Below are 26,611 nucleotides of genomic sequence, written 5' to 3' on the forward strand. Positions count from 1 at the left end.
CTTCAACAAATTAGGAACTATGAAGAATTTGAAGGTTTTGACAATCGTCTTGAATGTTACAATGAAAATGAAGATTTGGAGGATGTAATCATTGGGAGCATTGTATGAAGGCAGTCCATCATCTGCACTAGGTGTCTGGCTGATTTTGTTCATTTACAGTCAATCAAAAGGACATAGCCACATACATTGGATGAATTCCTCCATCAATAACTATTAGGAAATAATACATAGTCTTATAGTGCTGTGGTAGTGTTCAAATTTGTTCAGTAATTTACTTAAAAACATAATTTGATACTCAGATAAACAGTTTGTCCTTTTTATACCTTTTAAATTATTTCCATGAAACTTCAGCAACCTGGGGCAGCCACTTAACTGGGCCAAAATGGACTGGTCCCGACGTATCCCAATGAACTGGAATCCACTGCATTTGGGATTTGGGGCAAAAAAATAAACTGCTAGAAGAACCCTGCAGGTGAAGCAGCATCTGTAGAGGCAAAAAGTTGGCTGACGTTTCGGATCGAGACGCTGAATCAGGACACCAGTAAGGCCATGTGTAGCAAGTAAGAGGACATGTGCTGCAACACTGCTAACTCAGGAGTTTCTCTGCCATAACTGTTTAACTTACAGGATGCAGTAACAATGTTTAATCAGGAATCTCCATGCAGTAACACTGTTTAATTGGGCCTTGTGCATGGGCACTGTATAATTGGGGATGACTGTTCAACACTACTGTTTAAGTTAGGGGACATATGATCTAACACTGTTCGACTGAGGGAGAGTCAGTGATAATATCAATCAGGGGTGTTTGCTGTGCAAAGTATAGTTTTGCCGGATTGTATGTGCTGACATTATTTAATTGGGCTGTGTGCAGTTACACATTTCTTTTCCATTCACCTGCAGCATTTTTCAGAAAACTTGGATGATTTCTCCAATGAGCTGTTCAGTAGTTTCTTTGATGACCCGCTGCTGGTTGAGAAGAACCCTTTACTGGACATGGAGCTTGACCCAGCCACGCCAACCATCCAGGCAGAGCACAGCTACTCTTTAAGTGGGGACTCCGCCCCTCAAAGTCCACTCATGCCAATCAAAATGGATGAATTCAGCAAAGGTAAGAAGGCTGCTTGTGGGATGTGGGTGAGTGGAAAACAATGGAGCAGATTAGAGAGTGAAATGCTTTGCCAATTATCTGTGTATGTTGATTGCCAAACTTTTGATCTGCTAGGTTGCTGTCTAGGCTGATATCTATTTGGGAATAAAATCATGGAATGAAAATTAGTATCACATTCACAATATAGAAGCGAGGACCAATATCACACAAACTGGACTGGAGAGAGCTAATATTACACACACTGTACAGGAATGAAAATTAATATCAAACAAAATGTATAGGAAAGAGAGTTAATGTTATACTACACAGGAGTGATTTTACATCATCGTACACTATATGTTCTGAGTGGCTCAGTATCATGTGCAATATAAGAGAGATGGTCAGTATCAAACATAATACAGGAAAGAGAATGAAGACCAGGAGAGATACAAATAATATTGTAATGTATAGTGTGTGAAATATGTGAGATAGTCCCTTTGCCCTTAGATTGTGCGAGATATTCCCTTTGCCCTTTCATTGTCTATGATATTCCCTCTGTACTATATGTGCATTCTCCCTTTCTCCTGCAATATTTTCTTAGAGTCGGTTATATTTCTCTCTGTCATGTGCGGTGTATAACCCTTTCTCTTGTAGCACATGCAGTACTCATTCTCTTGTCTTTCCTGCTGTAGTGACTGTGACATTAATTCCCTTTCTAGCTGTATTATATCCAGCAGGAACCATTTGGAACCTAACCACTGTAAATTAGTTGTCCACTTTGAAGCATATGGAGCTTATTTCTGCCTTGTATGGGCCGATTTATGAGGGTCTATGGCCTATACATCGGAAGTGCATGTTAACAGGAATCTTGTGAACCTCCTTCTGGTTAGTTTCATTCATGTAGAGCACACCTTTAAAACTTGCCTCTAGCCCAGTAATGTTTCCTTTCTGAAGCTGCCACCCCATAGGATTATTCTCAGAGCAACCACTACACTACAATGTATATTTTTTTTAATTCCACTTTAGCACCTGACGTGTATGTTGTTCACACTGCCCTTGCTTGTGTTAAACTGATGTGGATGTCACTTTAACAGATGAGTTTTCCTGCTGAAACTTGCAGCATTGTCGATTGTGCAAAGGAGAATTAGCTTTGGAAGTAACTGTAAAGTTATCTTGTTTTGTGGTTTTTGCACCTTCTGATTCACTGCTCCTACTAAGTGAAAACAGATGAAGCTTTCAGGCTTGTTTTCAGAGATTATTCATTCTGTTGGATTTCTCTATTAACCCTCACTGTTCTGCTGGATTTATGAACATTATTTTTATTTTTTTAAACTTGAAGGCTATCACCTGTCACCCCGCTATTTTGTAGGAGGATCCCCAATGTTGCTATGCAAGTCTATGCTGTGATAGAAAGATGTGCTGCTCTTTATTTATACTTAAGTGCTTGTAGTGGAATTGCTATGTATATAATAGTGTTCCTTCCTGTCAGCTTGAACCACCAGCCTGCGCAATTTCTTCTGATATATCCCATTAACAAGGAGAACTGCCATTCACTGGATTTAAAAAAAAATTCACACCATTCTCTGTAAACTTTAGACTGCTGTGCATGTAAATCCCAGGAGATCAGCAGCTTCTGAGATACTCAAACCACCCCATCTGGCACCGACGGTCAAAGTCATTTAGATCACATTTCTTCCCCATTCTGATGTTTGGTCTGAATAACAACTGAACCTCCTGACCATGTCTGCATGCCCTTATGCATTGAGTTGTTGCCACGTAATTGGCTGATTAGATATTTGCATTGATGAGCTGGTGTACAAGTGGCCACTGAGTATAACATCCCAACTCCTGTACTAAATACTTAGATTTATGAAGGCCAAAGTGTCAAATACTTTCTTTATGACTCTGTCTAGCTGTGATGCCACTTTCATTGAATTATAGACCTGTACGGTATTCCCAGATCTCTCTGTTCTACTGCACTCTCCAGTGCCCTACCACTCACCGTGTAAGCCCTACTCTAGGTAGTCCACCCGAAGTGCAACACCTCATACTTGTCTGCACTAAATATCATCTACCACTTTTCCAGCTGGTCCAGATCCTGCTGCAAGCTTTGATAGTCTTCCTCGCTGCCCACTACACCCCCAATCTTGGGTTCCCTTGCAAATTTGCTGATTATTTTAACACATTATCATCCAGATGATAAACTACAATGGACCCAGCACTGATCCCCATGGCAAACCACTAATTACAAGCCTCTAGTCAGAGAGGCAACCATCTACTACCACTCTCTGGCTTCTCCCGCAAAGCCGATGTCTAATCCAATTTACTACCCTACCTTGAATGCAACTGAACCTTCTTGTCCAGCCTCCCAAGCGGGACCTTGTTAAGGGCCTTGCTAAAGTCCATGTGGACAACATCCACTGCCCTGTGTCATCACCAATAACTGGAATCAGAACACATACATTCGGTTATGCTTCAAACATTATTTTACTTGTGCACAAGGGGAATAGCATAGTTCCTGTCACCCACACTGTTCTGAAATTTGAACAGGGAAATGTTATTTTTATACAGAATTGGCCAGTACTTACAGAAATTGACCATTTGGAAACTGTATACAGTATGTTTGGAAAAGGATCTGGTGCTTTCCTGGCATATATGATGAATAAACTCTTCTCAGGTTTCCAGCCAGGTATGGGTATCGATTATAACCGACATTTCGATGACAAACTGCCCTCTTCTTCAGGGATGATGCTTGGGTATGTCTAGTCTGGTGTTCAATCGGGTTTCAGCTCTTGGTTTACAAGAACTGGAATTCCATTGTAAACAAGGTGGGAGAGCGGAGACCTGATTGAATGAAGACTAACCAATCAGTAGGGACGGATTGTGGGTGTATAAGTACCACTGGACTAGTCATGCCCAGACATTATCCCTGAAGACGATGGCAGAGTTTGTCATCGAAACATCAGTTATAATCAATAACTGTACCCAACTGTATGTTTGAATTCCTTGCAAGAACGATCACCATTCGCAATAAGGTATCAAATGTAAATTGAAACTACAAGCTGACAACCGACGATACTTGAGTTAGTAAACAATTTTCCCCGGTTGTTGTGTGTGCCCTGGGCTTATCTCATCTCCAGAGCCATACCGTGCTAAGGGAAGCAGTGCTCTTCGAAGACCTTTCTTGCCTGGGCTGACTGCACTCTATCTGCAGTCTACCCTTGTCTGGGTATTATGATAACCCTTGCCTTACTGCAACTTCCATAGGCCCTCCTTTTAGTCCTATGGAGGACAACACAAATCTTACTGAATTTCCGTAGCAGAGAGTCTCTGATATTCTACGACAGATTCATCAGGGGCCATTTGGCTGTTTGTTCATGACGGAGGCAGCTGCTCTGTGGGCCACTGCCCCTCAGAGTGGCCTTGGGCAAAAGGTTAAAATGATTATTACAAATAGCAGGGAATATCACAACCACTAGTAAAGAGTGAAAGCAGCTAGAATCCCCATGGTGATGATGGAATTCCATGTAATTCCTGCTGAGTCTTCTTAACCTTGTGTGCTTTTAGCTGGGTACACACAGCTAAATCTGTGATGTTCTTAGGTGCATCAGGTGCATCATCGTTCTTAGGTGTGTGCAACACTCCTGACAAATAATGGCACAAGTACCACCTCTTAGACAACAGAAAGTCTAGTGTTAGTTGACTTTGAAGAGTCACACAGCGGGTGCCAGCCTTTTGACAGTAATGCCATTCACGGTCTGGCTTGTACCGTGCAGCACTAAGACTGTGTTAGTGGCTGGTTTCTCCAGTAGTGTGGAGCCCATGTTGATGCTTTCACAGGCCAGTCTGGCGGGTCCCCAGAACAGGAGCACTGCAATCCGGAAACGCTGTCTTCAATGGCAGCCCCACAGAGTAGGATGTAGAGAGATTGCAGGCAGGTGGTACATTTATTGTACAATGTAGGTCAGATAACAACAACCCCTCCATGGATTCGGTTCAGGCCAAAGATACCACATTTTTAAAGAGGTACTCCTGGCAGCCAGTGATAGGCACGATGGCCACACACCCAGTAAGTATCATTGACAGGATTCGGAGAGTGACCAATGGTATTGGCATCACACGCACTATTACCCAAGTCTAGTCCCTTCCCTTGATGGTTACAGTAACATATTTCACCTCTATCCCCATGAAACAGCTTTGGAGCAACATCCATACTTGCCTTTATCAACTTTCCTGGTGACTTCCTCAGAAACTTGTTGACAGATCCAGGAAGCTCAGCCAATCATTTTAACCCTGAGGGTAACGGCCTTTTCTGCCCAGCTTCACTGTTCCATCTCATCCCCTTGCCTTTTGTATAACTCAGGCACATTCTCTGATTCAAATTCTCTCATTCCTAGACAGTGGATAAACATTTTCGAATGCTATGTCAGTGGTTTTATTTTCCACAGTGGGTGAGTCTTGAATTTGCCCATCCACCCACACACGAGAGAGAGGAGCTGCAGATTGCAATGAATCGAACTCCATGTCTGACAGTGATCCTCAAGGGATTTTCAGATGTGAGCAATTTAGGCCAGGGTCACGCTGAGCTCTTGCAAATTGTTTGCTGTGTCAGACACCAGTCATCCCTTCAGACCAGAGAAACATGTATAGTAGAAAGTTATTTAAACATTAACCCTCTGTGTATTTTCTATTTAACTTTTTCCCCTGCCAGTCTTTAGTTTGCAATATTGTCCTTCTGCAACCCTCAGCATGATCAAGAACTCTGACTGAGCCTATTTCTGGTGGTATCATCAAAACTACCAACCTTAAACTATTCTTCCCAAAACATCCACCATTAGTTGCCTGACACAGACATCTCCAGCCTATTCAGAAGTGGACAGATTTCCCTTCAGTTGACTGGAGATGCTTAACTGAGCCAAAAAGCAATATTTTAAACTAATAAAGGGCAAAAAAAATGTTTTATTTTTTTCACTCAGTGTTGGGAAAAAAAAGAGTCCAAGAAATTTATTTCAGGAATCTCCAGCACAGCCCTGGAGGGTCAAATAAACAATCTGGTCAGTCTAAGAATTATCTGCTTTAAAAATGCGTTGGCCAGCTCTGGTGACAGGCTACGATAATCAAGGGAGCAACCAGACAGGGCAAATGAAGCACAACCCTTTTCTTGCCAAGACTCAGCATCATCAAAGGGAAGTTCAGGCGGTGCGCCAAGAACATCATGCACAGAGCCTCAGATGGAAAGCTTGGAGTTTGATATATTTTTCCATGGAGTGTTTGCATTAGTCACGTAAATTGGATCCAGTCACATGAGCCGTCTCGCTACCCGGGAGGCAGTTCTGGTGATGGTACAGAGCTATTAACGCAGTGAAGTTTCTCCTTTCATTATCCACTCCAGGAAACAGTTAACGATATATAACAGCTGCACTGCAGTTAACCTTAACCTGCAGCACCAGGGTGTGCAAGAGACCAGACTAGGAAGCAGGCTGTTAAAGCCATCCATTCTGCTTAGCCCTGACTGTCTAGGTTTCCCTCCTACAGGGACAAAAAAAAGTCCTGTTTTAAGATGTGGTCTGGATTTTATTTTTGAAGTTCTAATGCAGAGCACTGTTGCTTTGCGTACAGTGAATTTGCATTCAAAATAATTACCTAAAATTACATGGAACTCTGTCAGCCCATTGTAACCCTACCCTGTTTAACATCAACATATTCTTGTATTCATCCCATGTCCATGTATTCATGCAGCCATGCTCTTTAACTACTCTTTGTGATCACGAGACCTGCATTCCAGTGACTGGGTGTTGAGGTTTCTCTTGAATTCTTTGCTACATATGTTAGAGACTATTGGTTTGGATTGCATGATTTCAAAAGTGCTAAAAGAGGAGTATGTTGTTGAAATTAAAGGAAGCTAGAACTTTGCAAATATTTGGCGTGAGATCTGAAACTTCGACAAACTTTTATAGATGTGCAGCTGAGAGTATATTGACTGGCTGCATCACAGCCTCATACGGAAACACCAATACCCTTGAACAGAAAGTTCTACAAAAAATAGTAGATACAGCCCAGTCCATCACTGGTAAAGCCCTCCCCATCACTGAGCACACCTACGCAGAGCATTGTCGCAGGAAAGCACCATCCACCATCAGGGATCCTAACCACCCAAGTCATGCTCTCTTTTCACTGCTACCATCAGAAAGAAGGCATAAGAACTTCAGGACTCACACCATCAGGTTCAGAAACAGTTATTACCCTCAACCATCAGGCTCTTGAACCAAAGGGGAGATTTTCACTCAGCTTCACCTGCCTCATCACTAAAATGTTCCCACAACCTATGGACTCACTTTCAAGGACTCTTCATCTCATATCCTCGCCTTTTATTGCTTGCTTGCTTAACTATCTATTTATTTATTATTTCATCTTTCTTTTTGTATTTGCACAGTGGTTATCTGCCGAGTTGGTGTGGTCTTTCATTGATTCTATAATAATTATTGGATTTAATGAGCATGCTCGCAAGAAAGTGAATCTCACTGTTGTATATGGTGACATACATGTACTTTGATAATAGAATTACTTTGAACTTTGGACATGCATTGGTAGGAAAGTCTACACAATCATAATATGATAAATACAAATGGACAGTGAAGAAAAATTACATATCTGTTAATATAACTCTGACCACTAAAATGTTAAGCGCCACATTAATTTGGGTTGCCACTCTGAATCATCAACTTCTGCCACTAATTACTGATCATCTTTTGAACTCAAGCAGAGTTGTGGGCATTGTCTTACTTGTGTTAATGGTTAGTATGTTACAGTTGATTTGCTGGGCTGTGTATCATAGTAGGGTTAATGAGTAGTGCGTTAGCACAACGCTTTACAGTACCAGTGATCTGGGTTCAATTCCCGCTACTGCCTGTAAGGAGTTTGTACGTTTTCCCTGTGACCGGGTGGGTTTCTTCCCACAGTCAAAAGATGTACCAGTTGTTAGGTTAATTGGTTATCGTAAATTGTCCCGTGATTAGACTAGGATTAGAATTTGGGGAGTTACTGGGCAGCGCGGCTCATTCCTATTCCAGTTCTGCGCTGTATCTCATTAAACAAATAAATAAATTTAGTGTTGGTGGACAGGGCATTTAGCATTAGCGTTTGTGTACAGTGCATTGTGCCTTTTGTAGTGAATAATGTGTCAGAGTAGAGTCTGGTGTACTGTATTTTCATGTGAAATGTTACTGTAATATAGTCTGTTGATATTATTGTAATGTCAATGGGCAGTACATTAATGCAAGATCAAAGGTCAATATATAATAGCAGACTGTAATATTAGTCTCAATGGTTATTGGACAAAGTGTTATAGTTCCAAAGGATATTGTTGATCAGTGACTTATGACAGTGTCTTTGAGGTACTGTGTTTACTATGTCATTAATAGGCAATATGCTGGGGGTGGAAGGGTGTTGTAGTATCTGTGAACAGGATGTTGCCATTGTGTTAGTGGTCCGTGCACTGCAGGAGTGACGGTAAACAATGTATTATGGTGGCTGTGAGCAAAGTACTGTTGTGGTGATGGCAAACTGCTGACAGATATCTGGCACTGTGTTGACAGTGGCTCGTTTGATACCAGTTACTGCCTTCGTACTGATTCCTGTTCCTGTGCACAGAGCAGGGACTCCCATAATGCATCATGGTAAAAGTGAAACCTTCTACACAACAGCAGAGCTTCCATTTTCTTAATAAATTGTTCAACACTGTTCTGAAGAGACCAGAGATGTTCTTCATTAATTTCACTAAAACACCTTCTGTTTGTGGTTATGCACAAACTAAGTGCTTATGTATCTTGCTTTCCAGCAGTGGCTGTAACTTAAAAGTACCTCGTTGACCATAAAGGGGCTTTGACCTGAGGCTGCATGAGGGCGCTTCCAGACTGTGTTGTATGTTCTTGTTCTCAGACAGTGGTATTGCTGCCGACTGGCACATTCTCAGCTGCAGGAGTACGTGCTGAGGGACGCACTGAAACTTGGTGCAGCCACCGCAAGGGCCTGGTGGGGAAGGAGGTTTCTTCATCCGCGGGAGTGGGAGGAGTCGGGTGGTGGGGAGTATACCCCTCAACAATGATGTGGTAAGGTGAACAACTGGAGTGCCACGTGGGTGGCCATAAGTATGGATATGTACTGACTATAATGGAAACGTATGGAAAGGATGGAAAGTTATTGAATGGTTTATTGTATATAATTTATTTTTGAATAAAGTATATTTTGAAATAAAAAAAACAGTGGTATTGTCATGATAGTGATATATCTTTGCTTTAATCATGAGCACTGTGAAGTTCTGGTGTTCAGTCTATCGCTTTGAATACAAGCAATATATTACGTATTCTCAAAAACTTTTATAGATGTACCGTGGAGAGCATTCTGACAGGCTGCATCACTGTCTGGTATGGAGGGGCTACTGCACAGGACTGAAAGAAGCTGCAGAGGGTTCTAAATCTAGTCAGCTCCATCCTGGGTACTAGCCTACAAAGTACCCAGGACATTTTCAAGGAGCAGTGTCTCAGAAAAGCAGCGTCCATTATTAAGGATCTCCAGCACCCAGGGCGTGCCCCTTTCTTACAGTTACCATCAATTAGGAGATGCAGAAGCCTGAAGGCACACACTCAGCAATTCAAGAACAGCTTCTTCCCCTCTGCCATTCAATTCCTAAATGGACATTGAACCCTTGGACAGTACCTCACTTTTAAAAAAATATACAGTATATCTGTTTTTTGCACATTTTAAATCTATTCAATATATGTGTACTGTAATTGATTTATTTATTTATTATTATTTTTTAAAATTTCATTTATCATTTTTTTTCTATATCATGTATTGCATTGAACTGCTGCTGCTAAGTTAACAAATTTCACATCACATGCCGGTGATAATAAAGCTGATTTTCATTCTGATTCTATTACAGTAGTAATCAGCATTGTGTTGTAACAGTGTTGGCATAATAATAGCATGACGTTGCAGCAACAGGCCAAGGATCTCATACATTTCGTATGTTATTGTGGGGCAACAGAATGAGGAAAGTGTTTGCAAACATCCTTCATCGAAAGCTCCAACTACATATTTCATTTCGGCTTTCTGCTTGAGTCCGCACTAAAGACAGACTATCAAATTCAATTAACTCCGCGTGCTGTTATTACAGAACAAGATGGACATAGCAATGGCTATGAAAATGAATGGAAACTGACAATATCCCCAGCTGCAGTGTATAAACTGGAGCTGCAGGCAAGTACTTGCAAACTAGCTGCTAAAAGACGGTTATGATTCTGGCATCTATCTGATAACTGGCACTCAACTGAATAAAGAGAACTCATTTCAAATACTAGGAAGAACCAGAGAAAGATGTGTCTAGGCTGCTTTCCTGAAAGCAATGTGCTAGGAGCAATGCATTAGGAATTCCATCGCACAATCCCAGATAGGAGTGCTGTCCTGTTTAAAAAAAAATAGATTTAACTAGAGTAGGATATTTCTGTGCACATTTATGGGTGCCTTATCACATGGCAGCCAATTTATCTAATTTCTAGACAGGATTTGTATTCTAATCAGTATTTTTGATTTAGTGTGAAATTCTCCCAAGCAATAATTATGCAACATGCAAAGTTCATCTACATTACATTTTTCAATGTCACTGGGTTGACAAACAGTTCTTATTTACCCAGAAACACATTTCACAAACTCAGTTTCCTCTGAAATTGTACTGTTTAAATAGCCAATTGTCCAAACGAATCACTTGTCCTCAGTGAGGGCTCTGACCTTCTACAACCCCAAATACAACTCAGTGCTTGTGCATTAGACTATTGTGTCCATGGAGATCAGGGCCATGGTCAGTTCTAACTTCCTAGCCTCAGGATTATTCCAGAGTGTTTCGGCTAATCTTGACCACACTTCACAATCTGTTGCTTACTGCAGCTTGCAGATTGTCACCCAAACTCCATGTTCAATGGTTAGAAGCAAGCACAGCACACATTTGCCTTCATTGGAAGCTTCCCCGGTCACGCTCCCCTGTAGCTGAAAGATCCCTGCCTGAATTGTGGTATTCTCCATTTACAACACACCAGTGCTGTGTATAAACCAAGATCGGTAAGAATCAGCAGTACATTAACAGTGAAAGTTGTGCCGAATTCAACATTGCAACATGACACCAGCATTCAGGCAACACTGCTCTATGAGCATTGCAATTCTCAGTCATGAATAGTGCATAGTGTACCTGAGTAATAATCTAGGAAGGGAAGAAGCACTCTTCAAACTTCTAAAAGAGGTAGCATTAGAGATAACAAATGCTATGATTATTATCTTTCAAGCTTCTTTAGATCCTGTGGACTGAAGATTAGCAAATGTGGCTCCATTATTGAAGAAAGGCTGACAACAGAGCACTACCAGCCTGTTATTTATTGTTTTCATTAGTCATTGTTACTTAGTAACCTAAAGTATTGTAATCAATAATGAAAGATCTACTAACACCTCGAAATATGATTATGGTATTGAGCGAAGCCAAGATGAACTTAGGAAAGAAAAATAATGTTTAACTATTCTGCTGAAACTCAGATGCAATTAGTTGGACATGGACAAGAAGGATGCAATGAACGTGGAACAATTGGATTTTTGGGAAGTGTTCAGTAAGGTCCTGCATAGGAGGTTTCTTAACCTTAAATTGGCTGATATACAGTACTGCAACACATACAAAATGCTGGAGGAAGTTGGCAAGTCAGGCAGAATCTATAGAGGGGAATAAACAGTCAATGTTTCGGGCTGGAAAGGAAGGGGCAGAAGCCAGAATAAGAAGGTGGTGGGAGGAGAAGGAGTAGGGAGGGAGGGGTGAGAAATTACCGGAAGTCAGAGAAAACTATGTTCATGCCATCAGGTTGGAGGCTATCCAGATAGAATATGAGGTGTTACTCCTCCAACCTCAGTCTGGCCCCATTGTTTTAGTAAAGGAGGTCATGGACAGACATGTGAAAAATTGAATGGAAATTCAAACTGAAATGGATTTGGTGTCCTTACCTAACTATAGATATATTGCCTTTTGAGAGGATGCAACTAAGATTCTGTAGATTGGTTCCAGAGGTGAGAGGTTTGCTGTATGATGAGAAATTAGAGAGTAGACCAGTTCAGAAGAATGAGAGGAGATCCCACTTAAACAGAGAAAATTCTTAACAGGCTTGTCAGGTTGGGTTCAGGATATGAGCAATGGGCACTGTCTCAGGTCGAAGTGGGGAGGGAGTGGAGGAAGCAATCAGGGCTGAAATGAAATGAAATTTCTCTTCTCTGTGATGGTCCTTTGGAATTTTCTGCCCTAGAGGATTAAGAACCATAAGACCAGGAACAGAATTAGGCCATTTAACCCTTTGACTTTGCTCCACCATTGGATCATGGCTGATTTATTTTTCCTCTCTACCCCATTCTCCGGCCTTCTTGCTGTCACCTTTGATACTCTTACTAATCAGCAACCTATGATATACCCACTTTAACTATACCTAATGACTTAGTCTCCACATTCATTTGTGGTAAATATCCTTTCCTTGTCCACTCTGTCTTGGCCTTTCAGTGTTCAGTAAGTTTCAATGAGATTTCTCTTCACTCTAAACTCCAGTGAATACAGGCCCCGGCCATCAAACGCTCTTCATGCATTCACCCTTTCATTCCCAGAATCATTCTTGTAAGCCTCTTCTGGACCCTCTCCAATATCACCGTATCCTTTCTTATATATGGAGTTGTGGTGCAAAAGTTCAAAGTACATTTACTATAAAATAATGTGTAAATTATGCAACCTTGAGATTTGTCTCCTTATAGCCAGCCACAAAACAAAGAACCCCAAAAAACACAATTAGAAAAAGACCAGCACCCAACACCCTCAAATGTTGTGGTCATTCATAAAAGATCCATAGATTTCTGGACCTTCTGAACACCAATGATTATGGGAGTAGTGCTAGAAGTGGGAGATCTGGGCATAATGCTCAGAAATGATAGAATGCGTTTGAGGGACAGGATGACCTACTTGCTGCATCTATTTCTAATGTTTTTGCATTCTGTTACTCATCAATATGTGCAAATCAGCTGCAAGTTCATGGATGTTTTTAGTATATGTTTCTCTATCCTGAGCTTGTGTTAAGGCAATTTCTCAGCCTCTGATTTCCAGCAGACCAACAGTAAACGTAATGAAAGAAACACGCCCTTCTCCAAGCCTTTGACATGGTTCAGAGAGCTCTTAAGTAAAAGAAAATTCTCACCCTCTCTCAAGCAAAAGAAAATCCCCCTGATATGGGTGATGATAGCAAGGATGCATTTAATTGTTCAAACCAAATCTATCTCTCTATATTCCCAGTCTACTTTAAGATTCTTCTTTGAAGTTATTGTTTTGATTAAAGATTTGAATGATTTGTTGTACTATCTCTTCCTGGAGTTCAGTGAAAGTTTTATTGAATACACTCTAGTAAAATATGTTGGAAGATGTGAAGATGCTACATAAATATATTGATGTTAAACTTAACAGGTGGGCCCACTCTTTGATCTGCTGAATTTTTTGGGCAGTGCTGCTGTCAAATATATTTAGGCGTTTTCATTTTATAATGTCAAAGACCCTTTGATCCATCAAAATGGGAAAATATTAATCGAAGTATATCGAATTAGGTTATGTTGTGAGCCGTACAGTAATATCTTTGAAAGTGTTTAGGTCACAATCTTACATAGGTCATTGTTCCAATAAAGCTGCCTGCATAGCAGAACTCCTAAGGCAATTTTAATGCACAAACATCAGGGCAACAGGAACTTATCAGCTTTTGGTGAAATCCCCATATTCTACATATGAGTTAATTTGCTGACCTCTGCAGGAGGGATGAGGAGATTTATATGAGAATGCTTGGAGTCTCTGGATACGATGATGGGCTTTTCAAAAGGCTGATGGATTGTGTGTTAGGAACATCCATCAGAATGGGCCATTCACCCCATTAGCCTGTTTCTGCATCCAATTAAATCATGGGCAACCTGTTCCTCAACTCTACTTGCTAGTCTTTTGATATTCTATTGTAACATGAATGACCTAGCATACATAGCCTTAATGGGGCATTTTCTATTATGCTTTGTGTGGAAAAGTGCTCATTCAGGTGGAAATTCAGCCTCTTTCACCCAGGAAGCTGCCAGGGAGCTGCTTGATTTCTGCCAACCCATGAGCCAGATTCAGATACTACTTTTGGAATGAAAAGGTCAGCCCTAGGCATCTGTGCTGGCTGCTTTGAGAGGATAAAGGTGCAGATCAAACATTCTGTAAAATAGTTAAGCAGGTACTAATGAGGTTACCTTGTGCCAAGGACATTAATTGATCATCGGTAATGAGCCTATTAGCCCAGCATGAGGGCTAGTAGTTGCTGCGAAGAATGGAATTGTAAAAATGGATTGCAGCAGCAGCAGCAGCAGCAGAACACCCCTGCTCTCAGCAGACGATGTTCGAGTGAGTAGGACTTTGATAAATCTCAAGTGGTTCTATGCTGTTCCATCAGCAGAGATTGTCATTCTCCTGTTGCTCAGCACCCCAATTCCCACACCACCCCAACCCATAGTGTATTCCAATCTCTCACCATGGTTCCACTGATAAACTCTGGTCCCACCTTATTCATAATCTGAACCCCATCAACAGTGCACCACCTGACCCTTGGGACATTCCTAACTCCCACACTTGCATTTATCTCCACATCACCTCTTGCCCTTAACCCTTACTCTACTATACTCACATTACATTTAACCCTTAGCCCATTCCTAACTCCCATCCCTAACCCTAATTCTCATGCCAGCTCCCACTCTTAACTCCTGACTAAATCCTACTCACAACCTTAAACCCAATCCCAGCCCACCTCTCATCCTAAACTCTACCATCACGTCCCCTATCATCTGTCCATTCCTACCTCCCACCTTTAACCTTAACCTACACCTCAAAACTTAGCCATAATCCTACCCAACCTCCCTTTAAACCTACTTACCTATTTACTGCCCATTACTCCTGCTGGTGTTTAGGGCAGCAATGAAGGTCCTCCATCTGTCTATCCTTGGCCAGTCAGATGTAGAAGGATTCTTCATTGCTGTTTCTGTAACGATTTGGTTGTTAGCCCTGAGCTGAACCCCTGAACCCAGAAGACTGGTGGATCACTCTTAGTCTGGTCTCTACTCTTTGACCTGTTTGAATGGGTGAACCTACCTAGAGCCAAAGCACAAAGCCTTGACTCCAGCCAACATGGCTCTCTGAGTCATTAAAGCACGCAAGCTTCCAAACCCAACGACAAGGTTGTGGTCCCTCTTGGAGGTTTAAAACCTAACATTCTCTTAAATCTGGGCATTATCCCTTGAACCAAATTCCTATTGCACACATCAACCCACCTCAAATCCTCACTCTACCTCTTACTCTTAATCCTCAATTTAACTATAATCATCCACCAACATTTCTCACTTTGTTCTCACAACCACCGTCCAGTTCCTCTCCGCACATGCTAGTCTTGCACTCCACCTTCAACTCCCTCCCAGTCTCCTTTGTTACCTGCGTGAATACCATTTCTCCAGCATCCTGTAAATCTGTTCAGCTGCAACAGCAAGTGGAAGTCCTAAAGCCACTGGCAGCTGCCGCCTTCAGAATGTGTTAATTGATTCACAATGGGAACAAAATCCTGAATTAGTGTCAGTTGTTGCAGTCTTTTCATTACTGATTCAAGTATACAAACGTGGCACTTCCTGCTTAAAGAAACAATATCCTGTTGAGAATCCTGATGAATAAAATTCAGCAAATGGAATAAGTTTGTAGACTAACAACCCGGGAAAGGTAGCTCAGTGTAGGGGTTAACAGGCAGCCATGTGCACTGTAATAACTGGGGCCTTGTGTCAAACTGAACTAAGGAAAGTACTTGTTCTTATTTCATGATGACACCAAAACATCTAAAAGGTCTTGATACCCAGTCTGTATTGTTGATTCAGTTGCATTCAGCTCTCTGCAAATGAAAGGATTCCAGAATAGGGTTTCAATCTGTTATGCAGTCCAATGCCTTCTGCTCCCACTCAAAACATTGCCTTGTCCTGCTCAACCTCAATCAAGATCTAACCAATCCAGTGCTGTCAGTGCTAGGCTTCTTCATCCTCCCTTCCCAAATCTAATCCATAGATTTTGCAATCTCTATCAAGTCTCTCAACAAATCCCATTTGCCATTACCCAATGAACATCGACTGCTGGTTTAGCAAATTTCTAGGACTCTTTTTTTTCTTCCAAATCCCCTCATGACCTTGCCTGTCTCTGTTTCTGTAACATCCTGTTGCCAAATAAATCTTGCTGCTGTTTGTGCGTGGGGGGGGGGAGCTGGGGGGTGGACTTCGGGGTTCTAACGTTTTACTGACATTCATTCTTTGTGGCACTCCTTTTTTGTGGATATTTATGAAAAAAAGGAATTTCAGGATGTATATTGTATACATTTCTCTGACATTCAGTGTACCTATTGAAACTCATTGAGAGCTTAGTGAACCTCCAGTTCTTTCTTCTATCTCGCCTCTGATTTTGGTGGCTCCAATTTGGCAGTCAAGATTTCAGCTGCCTTAATCCTAAACTCTCTAATTCCCAACCTAAATCTCTTCCCCTTTCTGAAAGGCAGATTGTCACATAGTTGCTAATCTTTGAGGTACAAGCACACTATCACCCTCTGAGGAACTACTTCAATCCTGTACGTTTGAATATGTTTCCAGCCTTCCAATATTTTTGGAAATTTTAAATTTTGTTAATGTCTGTGAGTGCTCTATTACTTTAACTGAACCATACTTGGGTAACTGTGACTGCTGATTTAAAGGAAGCTTGGCAACCAAGTTTCATACTGCAAGGAGCCTCAAACATTATCAGAGTAAGAAACTCCAGATGCTGGAAAAACTTCATTGCTATAAGTTACAAAATAAGCAATGACCACAGTAATGAAAAATAATCTTTGCTCTTCTACAGTATAGTATTATGGGATCTTTTACATCTATTTAGGACAAATTAATATCTCACCTGAAGGACAGTACTGGTACAAAACTGCTAATCTTTGAGGCAGAGACTTCTGTCAGAGTCATTTTTAAAAAAATGAAAGTTATGTCTTTGTGTCCTTAAGATTCATGTCTGCTTTTATGAACCAGAATTCAATAGTCCAGAGGAAACAGTTCATAAAAAATGGTGATGGTTTTTTATATGAGGAGCTGGGCTGTTCCACTGACTTTACTGCTTTAACTCTGGGCTATGAAACATTCAACCAGTATCACCATACCTTTCTCTGGATTATATTGACCAATGCAGAACACAGTGTTCCAAGTGTGATCTCATTTCAGCTTTATAGAGTGCCAGTATTACTTCCTCCGGAGACTGGTGTTCTGTGGATCTACTTATACATCCTAAGGCTCTATTTAACTTGGCAAACGCTAATATACAGTCTGCCACTTCTGATGTCTGAAGCAACGAGATCTTGTGCCTGCTGCACTTTATTGAATGATCAGATTAAGGAGGTACAGAACCCTGAAGGCACACACTCAACAATTCATGAACAGCTTCTTCTCCTCTGCCATCTGATTTCTGAATGGATATTGGACCCATGACACTACCTCACCACTTTTTTATTTCTATTTTTGCACTGCTTATTTAATTTAACTAATATAAATATCTTACTGTAATTCAGTTTTTTTCCTATTATTATGTATTGCATGGTTGCACTGAACTGCTGCTGCAAAGATAACAAATTTCAGGACATATGCCGGTGATAAACCTGATTCTGATTCTGACACAAATCATTGGATCACACACTTCCCTTTGCACAATCCGTTAACAATACAAAGGAAATGTGTTGTGTCCTGATTCAGCCAGGTAGGTTTTATGAAAGACAGGCCTGACCATTGGATGTCAGTTTGAGTCAATTGAGGTGGTGGTGGCAGGGTCTAAGGGGCTACGGAAGCTCCTCAGAGGTCAAGTGGGGTCACAAACTAGGATCTGGGGTTTGGGAGATATTGACCGATTGATTAACAATTTGGTTAACAGTGTGGTGGTGAGGACGAACTGACAGCTTGGGGGTAATGGTTTGTGAGAGGGGTGGTGAGGGTTGTTTGAGGATTGTGATTGGATAGTAGTGGGAGTAAATAATGCAAGTAAATATCTAAATTAAGGGGAACTTACTAGAGATGGATTCCCAGGCCAAACTGGAGTCAGCTCAGGGGAGTTACTTACATTGAGGCTGCACTATTCAAACTCGGTTGTTCTGAGAACCTCCCATGTACCTCAGTGCTATACGAAATATTTTCTCTGCAAAGCTCTTACAGTAACATAGAGTGCATCAGTGCTGAAAACATGACTCAGCAACCAGGCGCTTGATCAATTTCGATCAAAGTATCATGATTACTGTACATTACTCTCTGGAAAATGGTATTAATTCTCAAGAGCCTAACACTGAAAACATTGCTCGGTGTGTTCTGGTCGATTGGCTGATATTGTGGCAGCAACAAGCATCATCTTGCATTCTCTAATTATCACCCTTAGTTCGGAAATGACCCCGGGCTTGTTTTGCTGGTGCCTTCTCACTCTCATATACAGGAAGCTGAGTGTCTTCTAAGCAGGTTTATTGGCTTTGGGGATGTGCCATTAAGTCTGCCTTTTGATAGGCACAGTCAGTGTTGTAGTCCTTAAAATAGCTCACAGTAATAGAATATTTCACAACATATAATCCAAATCTCTAATAAACTTTGCTCCACTAAATCAATCAGTTCCTGTGGAAATGTCTGATTCTTGGCTGACATGGACTTACAATGCCACCAGTTACCATTTTTTCTGTTTTTAATTTATTCTGAGAGATAGATTGTTGACAGATAGACATGTCTCATGAAAGACCTTGGGTTTAAAATAATAACCATGACCTTATTTTGAGCTGATTTGTTTAAATATGACCAATGATTGTGGATTGGAATTCAATAGACAGATGTTTATGCTGCAGTAATCAACCATGCAAGCGATTGCATTGATTTAAAAATGTTTTATCATTTTGATTTCAGTAAGTGTTTTCAAGTAATGATTGCATTGTTAAAATTTGCTGAACTTAGTAACCCCTATGAATTAGTTTAAACTCCGCAATAAGGAGTAACTTGTGTTATTGATCTACTCCTCACCAGAGAGTAAGTTGGCTTCCTCCACTCCTCCCTAGAGTTTTGAGGGACTCATTGAAAGTATATTTCTGCACCTCATAAGGCGTAAGTGATGCATCATAGGAGTTATGAGACTGTACACAGTAATGGCCTTATTTTATAATAAACCTGTTCTTTGGATGTTCTGTAAACTCGGGGCTCCTCAAAGGAAGAGCAAACATTCCACTTTCGTGAGTAAGGGTCCTCTCGCTCTTCTGACCAACATTTCTTCCTTAACAAAATAGATTTTCCTGGTCATTTGGGTCCACAGTGCTGCCAGGATTTGCAGTATGGTGAGTGGCTAATTATTAACCATCTGTGGTTTAACATAGGTTTTGAGACATTTCTGAAAGAATGAATTGCTATAAGTCTTTCTGTGTGTTGCCTGAATGGGAATTTAGATTATTAGTATGCTTTTTGGCCATTGTAATTACTTAAAGACTGCTGGCTGGAGTTGCAAAAATACCAGCTAAAATCTCCTACACATACCAGAGGACAGAGTACCAATTGTCCTCATTGCTCACCTGCAAAATGGTTGTGCTTGGCCAAGTAATAACCATCACTCCTCACACATTCATCTTTCTTGCACAACTCTCTATCACCTGCAGCACTGTTGTTGTTCACTTATAAAATAACATAGAAGGCCATGAAGTATAATAAGACATTTACAATTCAGAAGCAACCCACTTCATCAAATTATCCATGTCTGCATTATCTATTGGCTGTTCCTCCCAACCCAACCGTACTTTCTTCTTCTAACTCCTTCAACAGATACTTCTACTAATAGGATGTAGAGACTATAGAAAGGGTGCCGAGGAGATTTACAAGGATGTTGCCTGGATTGGGGAGCATGCCATACAAGAATAGGTTGAGCGAACTTGGCCTTTTCTCCTTGGAGTGACGGAGGATGAGAGGTGACCTGATAGAGGTGTTAAGATGATGAGAGGCATTGATTGTGTGGATAGTCAGAGGCTTTTTCCCAGAGCTGAAATGGCTAACATGAGAGGACACAGTTTTAAGGTGCTTGGAAGAAGGTACAGAGGGGATGTCAGGGGTAAGTTTTTTTTTACACAGAGAGTGGTGAGTGTGTGAAATGGACTGCTGGTGACTATGGTGGAGGTGGATACAATGGGGTCTTTTAAGAGATTCCTGGGTAGGTACATGGGACTTAGAAAAATAGAGGGCTGTGGGTAACCCTAAGTAATTTCTAAAGTAAGTACATGTTCAGCACAGCATTGTGGGCCAAGGGGTCTGTATGGGCTGTAGGTTTTCTATGCTTCTAGGGGAACGTTGACTCAGACCATGAGAGGCCTGCGTTGGGCATTTTCATGCCTTACAAGGCACAGATTGGAAGTCTGTGTGGGGCGCCACTTCTCGCACAGACTAGAGCAATGTGTGATTAAGTGCCTTGCTCAAGGGCACAAACACGCTGCCACAGCTGAGCCTCGAACTAGCGACCTTCAGATCACTAGACGAATGCCTTTACCACTTGGCCAAGTGCTTCTAATCTTTCCCTAACCTAGGAATAACAAAATATAGTGTTTGTAAGAAACTCCAGATGCTGGAAAAATTAAATAAAACAGAAAATGCTGTAAACACTCCTTCTTATTTTGACGAAGGACCCCAGACCCGAAACGTTAATTGTTCCTCTTTCTAGTGATGCTGCCTGATCTGCTGCCCCTTTCAGCATTTTACTTAAATTGTACTTGTACATCATATTCTACCTCGCAAGAGTTACAGTAGTGAGTAGGTCTCACTGATCAAAATAAGCTACTTCTTCTCACAAGGATGCCAAAACCAAAGGACATAGATTTTTTTTTAAATGGGGAATTAAGGTTGTGAGGATGTGGAGAAATGTGTCTCAATCTAGCAGGTTGAGGGTTCAGATTGTATTTAAGCTTTCAAAAGGGCTTCACGAAAAGAAGCTGTGATGTAGGTTTTAATTAGGAAAGAATCGAAGAGTTCATTAGGCCAAATATCCTCTATCTGATGTGTTGTAGGATTTGACAACTGATTAGATTATGAAGACACGCAGTCCTCTTTTATTGTCATTTAGTAATGCATGCATTAAGAAATGATACAATATTTCCTCCGGTGTGATATCACAAAACACAGGACAGACCAAGACTGAAAAAACTGACAAAACAACTGACAAAACCACATAATTATAACATATAGTTACAACAGTGCAACAATACCATAACTTGATGAAGAAGTCCATGAGCACAGTAAAAGTTCAAAGTCTCTCAAACGTCCCACATCTCACGCAGACGGGAGAAGGAAGAACTCTCCCTGCCATGCCGACCACAGTCCGACTCTGAGTCATCTGAAAACTTAGAGCTCTGATCAGCTGTCCGACACCGAGTACTGAGCGCTATCTCTGTCTGAACGATTCGACCTCAACCTCGGTCCCCAACAGCAGGCAAAGCCGGGGATTTTGAGGCCTACCCTCCGAAAGATTCCCGACCATGCAGTAACGACAGCAGCGAACGAGCGTTTCAGAAATTTCTCCAGACGTTGCTGTGTGCTTTCACATCCATTCTCCATCAAATCAGAATTGTCCATGAGCCCTATTTAACAGATACAATATAATTTTTCACCGGAGGGCTGCGCACGTGCGTGGTGCACTGCTCTCTCTCCTCCCGCCTGTTTTGTTGTTATTACTTTCCAGTCGTTCACTCATCAATCATTCATTTCACCGTTATTCAACATTACCTTTCTATATTATTTACTGTCATTTCTGATTACCATTCAACAACATTCATCCTCATTTTCCAACTTGATTTGTCTTCATCATTGACTATCAATCATCATCGATGAATAATCGATTTGTAATTCATGCCTCTTTGCCACACCTCTCTTTACACCGTGAAGTATTCAATGTAAGTTCTTGATTACACTCAATCTAGTTTTTATCTATTTGTTCCCAGGAACTTATGAAACTAGTTCCACATTTTGTAACAATGGCCAACAATATTGTGGTCATTGGAAATGCTCATAATTGATTCTACATCCAGAGCACTTTCTGTTAGATTAGAAGTAATGCCTTCCCGTTAAGCATGTTATTCATGGAAACAATTTGATAAGCATGTTAGGAGTCACCATCAACTGGTGTCGGACTGCCCTCTACCTAACTGAAGACACGTGGCAGGTTTCAGACACCTCCTTTTACTTATGCCTTGCACAAGACGCCACTAGGAACATCAGGCCATTGTCTCTTGCGGCATCACCAACCTCATCAACTCTGGAGATCTCCCATCCACTGCCACCAACCTCATAGTTCCCATACCCCACAGTGCCCAATTCTAACTTCTACCTAAGATCCACAGACTTCGCTGTCTCAGTATAGGCCTATTGTTTCTGCCTGTTCTTGCCTCAGTGAAATCATGTCTGCATACCTGAACTTAACTTTGTTCCCCTTGGTTCACTTCCTTCTACCAACATCCATGACGTATCACATGCTCTGTATCACTTCAATCACTTTCAATTCCTTGGCCCAGATCACCATATTTTCACTATAGACGAGCAGTCCCTATATACTTGCATCCGCCATCAAGAAAGTCTTCAAGCTCTCAGCTTCTTTCTGAACAGCAGACCTAACCAGTTGCCCTTCACCATCATCCTCCTCCATCTGGTGGAACTGGTTCTTATCCACAACATTTGTCGTTTGGATTCTCCCATATTCTCCAAATCAAAGTTGCAGTAATGGGCACCCTCGTGGGCCCCAGTTATGTCTGCTTTTTTTGTGGGCTAAGTAAAAGAGTTTATGTTCCAAGCATACACTGGTAGCACTCCCCAGGTCTTACTCTGCTACATTGATGACTGCATTGGTGCTGCTTCCAGCACCCATGCTGAGCTCGTCAATTCCGTCAACGTTGCCTCTAACTTTCTCTCTGTCTTGGAATTTACTTGGTTCATCTCTGACACCTCCCTCCCCTTTCTTGGTCTCACTGTCTCCATCTCTGGAGACAGACTATCCACTTACAAACTACTGACTTTCACAGTTATCTTGAATATACCTCTTCTCACCCTGTCACTTGTAAAACTGCTACCCTTTCTCTCGGTTGCTTTGACTTCAACACATCTGTTTTCAGGATGAGGCTTTCCATTCTGGAACATCTGAAGTGTCTTTTTTCAAAGGATGGGATTTCCCCTCCACCATCACCGATGCTCTCCTCACCCATATCTCCATTTCCCACACATCTACCCTTATCCCAAGCTCTTGCCATTATAAAAGGGAGAGGGCTCCCTTTGTCCTTATCTAGCACCCCATGGGTCTCCGTATCAACCACATTATTGTCCATAGCTTATACTTTCTCCAACAGATCTTTCCCTTCCTCCTTTCTCTATATGACTTCATTGTCTACTATCCCTCCCTACTGATCTCTGTCATGGCAATTATAACTGCCAGCATGACAAATGTTATACCTTCCTCCACACCTACTCCATCACCAATCATTCAGGACCCTAAACAGTTCTTCCGGGTGAAGTGACAATTTGCCTACAAGCCTGTCACAGTTATCTGTTATATCTGGTGCCCCTCTACCTTGGCGGCCTCCTCTACCTTGGTGAGACCAAAGCAGATTGTGAGACTACTTTTACGAGTACCTTCTGTCTGTCTGCTGCAAAAGGCAGGATCTCCTGGTGGCTATTCATTTCAATTTGACTTCCCATTCTGGTGTATCTGTCCATGGTCTCTTTCATTGCCGTGATGAGGCCAAACTCAGGTTGGAGCAGTAACATTTCATATTCCATTTAGGTAGCCTCCAATCTGATGGCATTTCTCTATACTCTATAGAGAAAGGGCATCTGGTAATTTATAAAACCCCCCTTCCTCTAATTCTGGCGTCTGCCTCTTTCCTTTTTAGTCCTGATGCAAGATCTTGGCCTGAAACGTCAACTGTCTGTAGATGCTGCCTGTCTTGCTGAGTTCCCCCACCATTTTGTGTGTGTCGCTCTATATTTCCAGCATCTGCAGAATCTCTTGTACTCATGGGTGACAATCTGACCGAGGATGGTGAGCAAAGACTATGACTAGATTGAAGAGAGTGAGTGCTGTTTGTTATGAGGCTTTGATAGTGAGCACAAACTGTAACTAGTCTGATTATTTTGAGTCTCAGGTGGAATTGGATCGAGGACAATACAGTCTTGTAAGATGATGTAACCAAATTGCAACTGTTCTAATTTTAGTAATCTAAGATTTAGCCTGAGAAAATAGTGACCAAGGGTTGCAATCTGATTGTAGACAGTGAGCACAGTATATAAATGGACTGATAAAAGTCAACTACTCTGATTATAGTGAGCAAAGTTTCATAGTACATTTATTATCAAAGTATGTATGTGGTGTTCAACCCTGATATCCGTCTTCCCCACAAACAGCCGTGACACAAAGAAAGCCAAGGAACCCGTTCAAAGGTAAAAACATCAACATCAGCACAGGTTATAATCTGACCTGAATAGAGTGCAAAAGGTTTAATTCTTCTGGAAATGAATACAGTGTGTAACTAAGTTGATGAAGCAAGACGGTTGATGGTAATCAGTTCATACAGGCTGATTAACATGACCAAAAACTTGTAATTAGATGATTGATGAGCGTAGTCTATAATCTGTCTGATGATGATGAACATTAACCGTAATATTAGACTCATTTTAGCAAACGCAGGCTGTAATTGGACAGAAAATGAGCGCAAGCTGTAACTATGCTGGTTTTAGTAAACACAGGCTCACGGGTGATTATGAACACAGTTTGTATGGGGAGAAGACAGAAGGGGGAGAAAAGGACCATGTTTGACTCAATGGGCTGATCAGTATAGTAGGCAGCCGTCGATCCCAGGGGATCATGGGTTTGTGCCTCTGGTGGACTGTGTCCTGTCCAGGGCTCATCCTGGGTGAGAAGGTTTGCCATGTAGCTGGCTCCCCCTCTCCACGTCACTGATGTAGTCCAAGGGAAGGGCAAGCACCGATACAGCTTGGCCCCAGTGACGTCCAGAGGTTGCCAGAATGAAGTTGTAAACAACATCAAACTGCCTTAGGGACCCCGGCTCCGGATTTCTTCCTTGGGGTTTACTCCCAAAACATTTTCCATGGGTGGGTATGGCTGCAAGGCAGCAGAGGTTTAAAATTAGAGTTTTCCTTCCCCTGGGCGGGCTGTTGTCCAAGGCTGACGAGCCCTACCTGCCCGATGATCAGTATAACTCTGCTGTTATATCTTATGGTCCTATGGCAATGGCTTGCTAGCATCCTGTAGCTGTCTATAACAAGTTTGCATGTTCTCCCCGTGACTGCATGGGTGTCTTCCTGGTGCTGCAGTTTCCTCCCACATTCCAAAGGCATACGGGTCAGGATCAGTAAGCTGTCGACATGCTACATTGGTGCTGGAAGCAATCCAACACTTGCGGGTTGCCCCCAGCACATCCTCGGAATGTGTTGGTCGTTGACACGAGCGAGTGACAAGTAAAACGAATCTTTAATATGGGGGTCCTCAACGTGGGGTCCATGGACCCCTCAGTTAATGATAGATTATCAATAAGGATCCATGGCATAAAAACCCCTGCTGTAATCCAATCGTGGATAGTGAGCGCAGGTGTGATTTTCATCAGGCAGAAGGTAATGCAAGCGTGGTGTAACTGGGTTAATGACAATGAACACAGGATGTAACTGGCTGATTTTAGAGAGCAACAAACAATCTGCTGGAGGAGCACAGTGGAATGTGCAGCATCTGTGGGAGCAAAGGGACAGTCAATGTTTTGGGTTGAAACCCTGCAACTCAAAACATTGACAAATCCCTTTACTCCCACAGATGCTGCTCAACCGGCTGAGTTCCTCCAGCAGATCGCTTGTTGTACATAATTCCAGCGTCTGCCATCAGTCTCTTCACCATGGATATTAGTGGGTACAGGCTTTGTCTTTTTAAAACTTAACCTTGCAGGATATGGGAGTCATTGACAAGGTTTGGAGGAGAATCTCCAAACATTTTGTTCCATTTGTCTTTTGCTCTGGTCGTCTCTGGTGATGAAGGAAGTGCGTTTCAGAGGTGCTGTTGATGATCTGAGCTTTGTCATAGTGCTGCTATATATTCACCCGTGAGTCTGCTGTATCTGCGGCTCCCAGTGTGGCTTCCTGTATATCGGTGAGACTCAACGTAGATTGGGAGACCGCTTCGCTGGGCACCTATGCTTCACCGGCTAAGAAAAGCAGGGTCTCCCAATGGCCACCCAGTTTAATTCCACTTCCCATTCTGAGTCGGACATGTCAGTCTATGGCCTACTTTACTGCCGCGATGAACCACACTCAGGTTAAAGGAGCAACACCTTATATTCTGTCTGGTTAGCCTCCAAC

General features: G+C 41.9%; 1 protein-coding gene across 1 annotated transcript in view; it reads left to right on the plus strand.

Moving 5' to 3' along the window:
• creb3l1 (cAMP responsive element binding protein 3-like 1) overlaps window positions 1-26,611 on the plus strand; it is a 182,556-nt gene that overhangs the window by 106,109 nt on the left and 49,836 nt on the right. Inside the window, exon 2 of the mRNA XM_072272231.1 lies at window positions 901-1,108. Coding sequence (XP_072128332.1) covers window positions 901-1,108 — 208 coding nt within the window. The remainder of the gene's footprint in view (window positions 1-900; window positions 1,109-26,611) is intronic.

This window comes from Mobula birostris, chromosome 11, assembly GCF_030028105.1.
Source record: "Mobula birostris isolate sMobBir1 chromosome 11, sMobBir1.hap1, whole genome shotgun sequence".
Taxonomy (NCBI): domain Eukaryota; kingdom Metazoa; phylum Chordata; class Chondrichthyes; order Myliobatiformes; family Myliobatidae; genus Mobula; species Mobula birostris.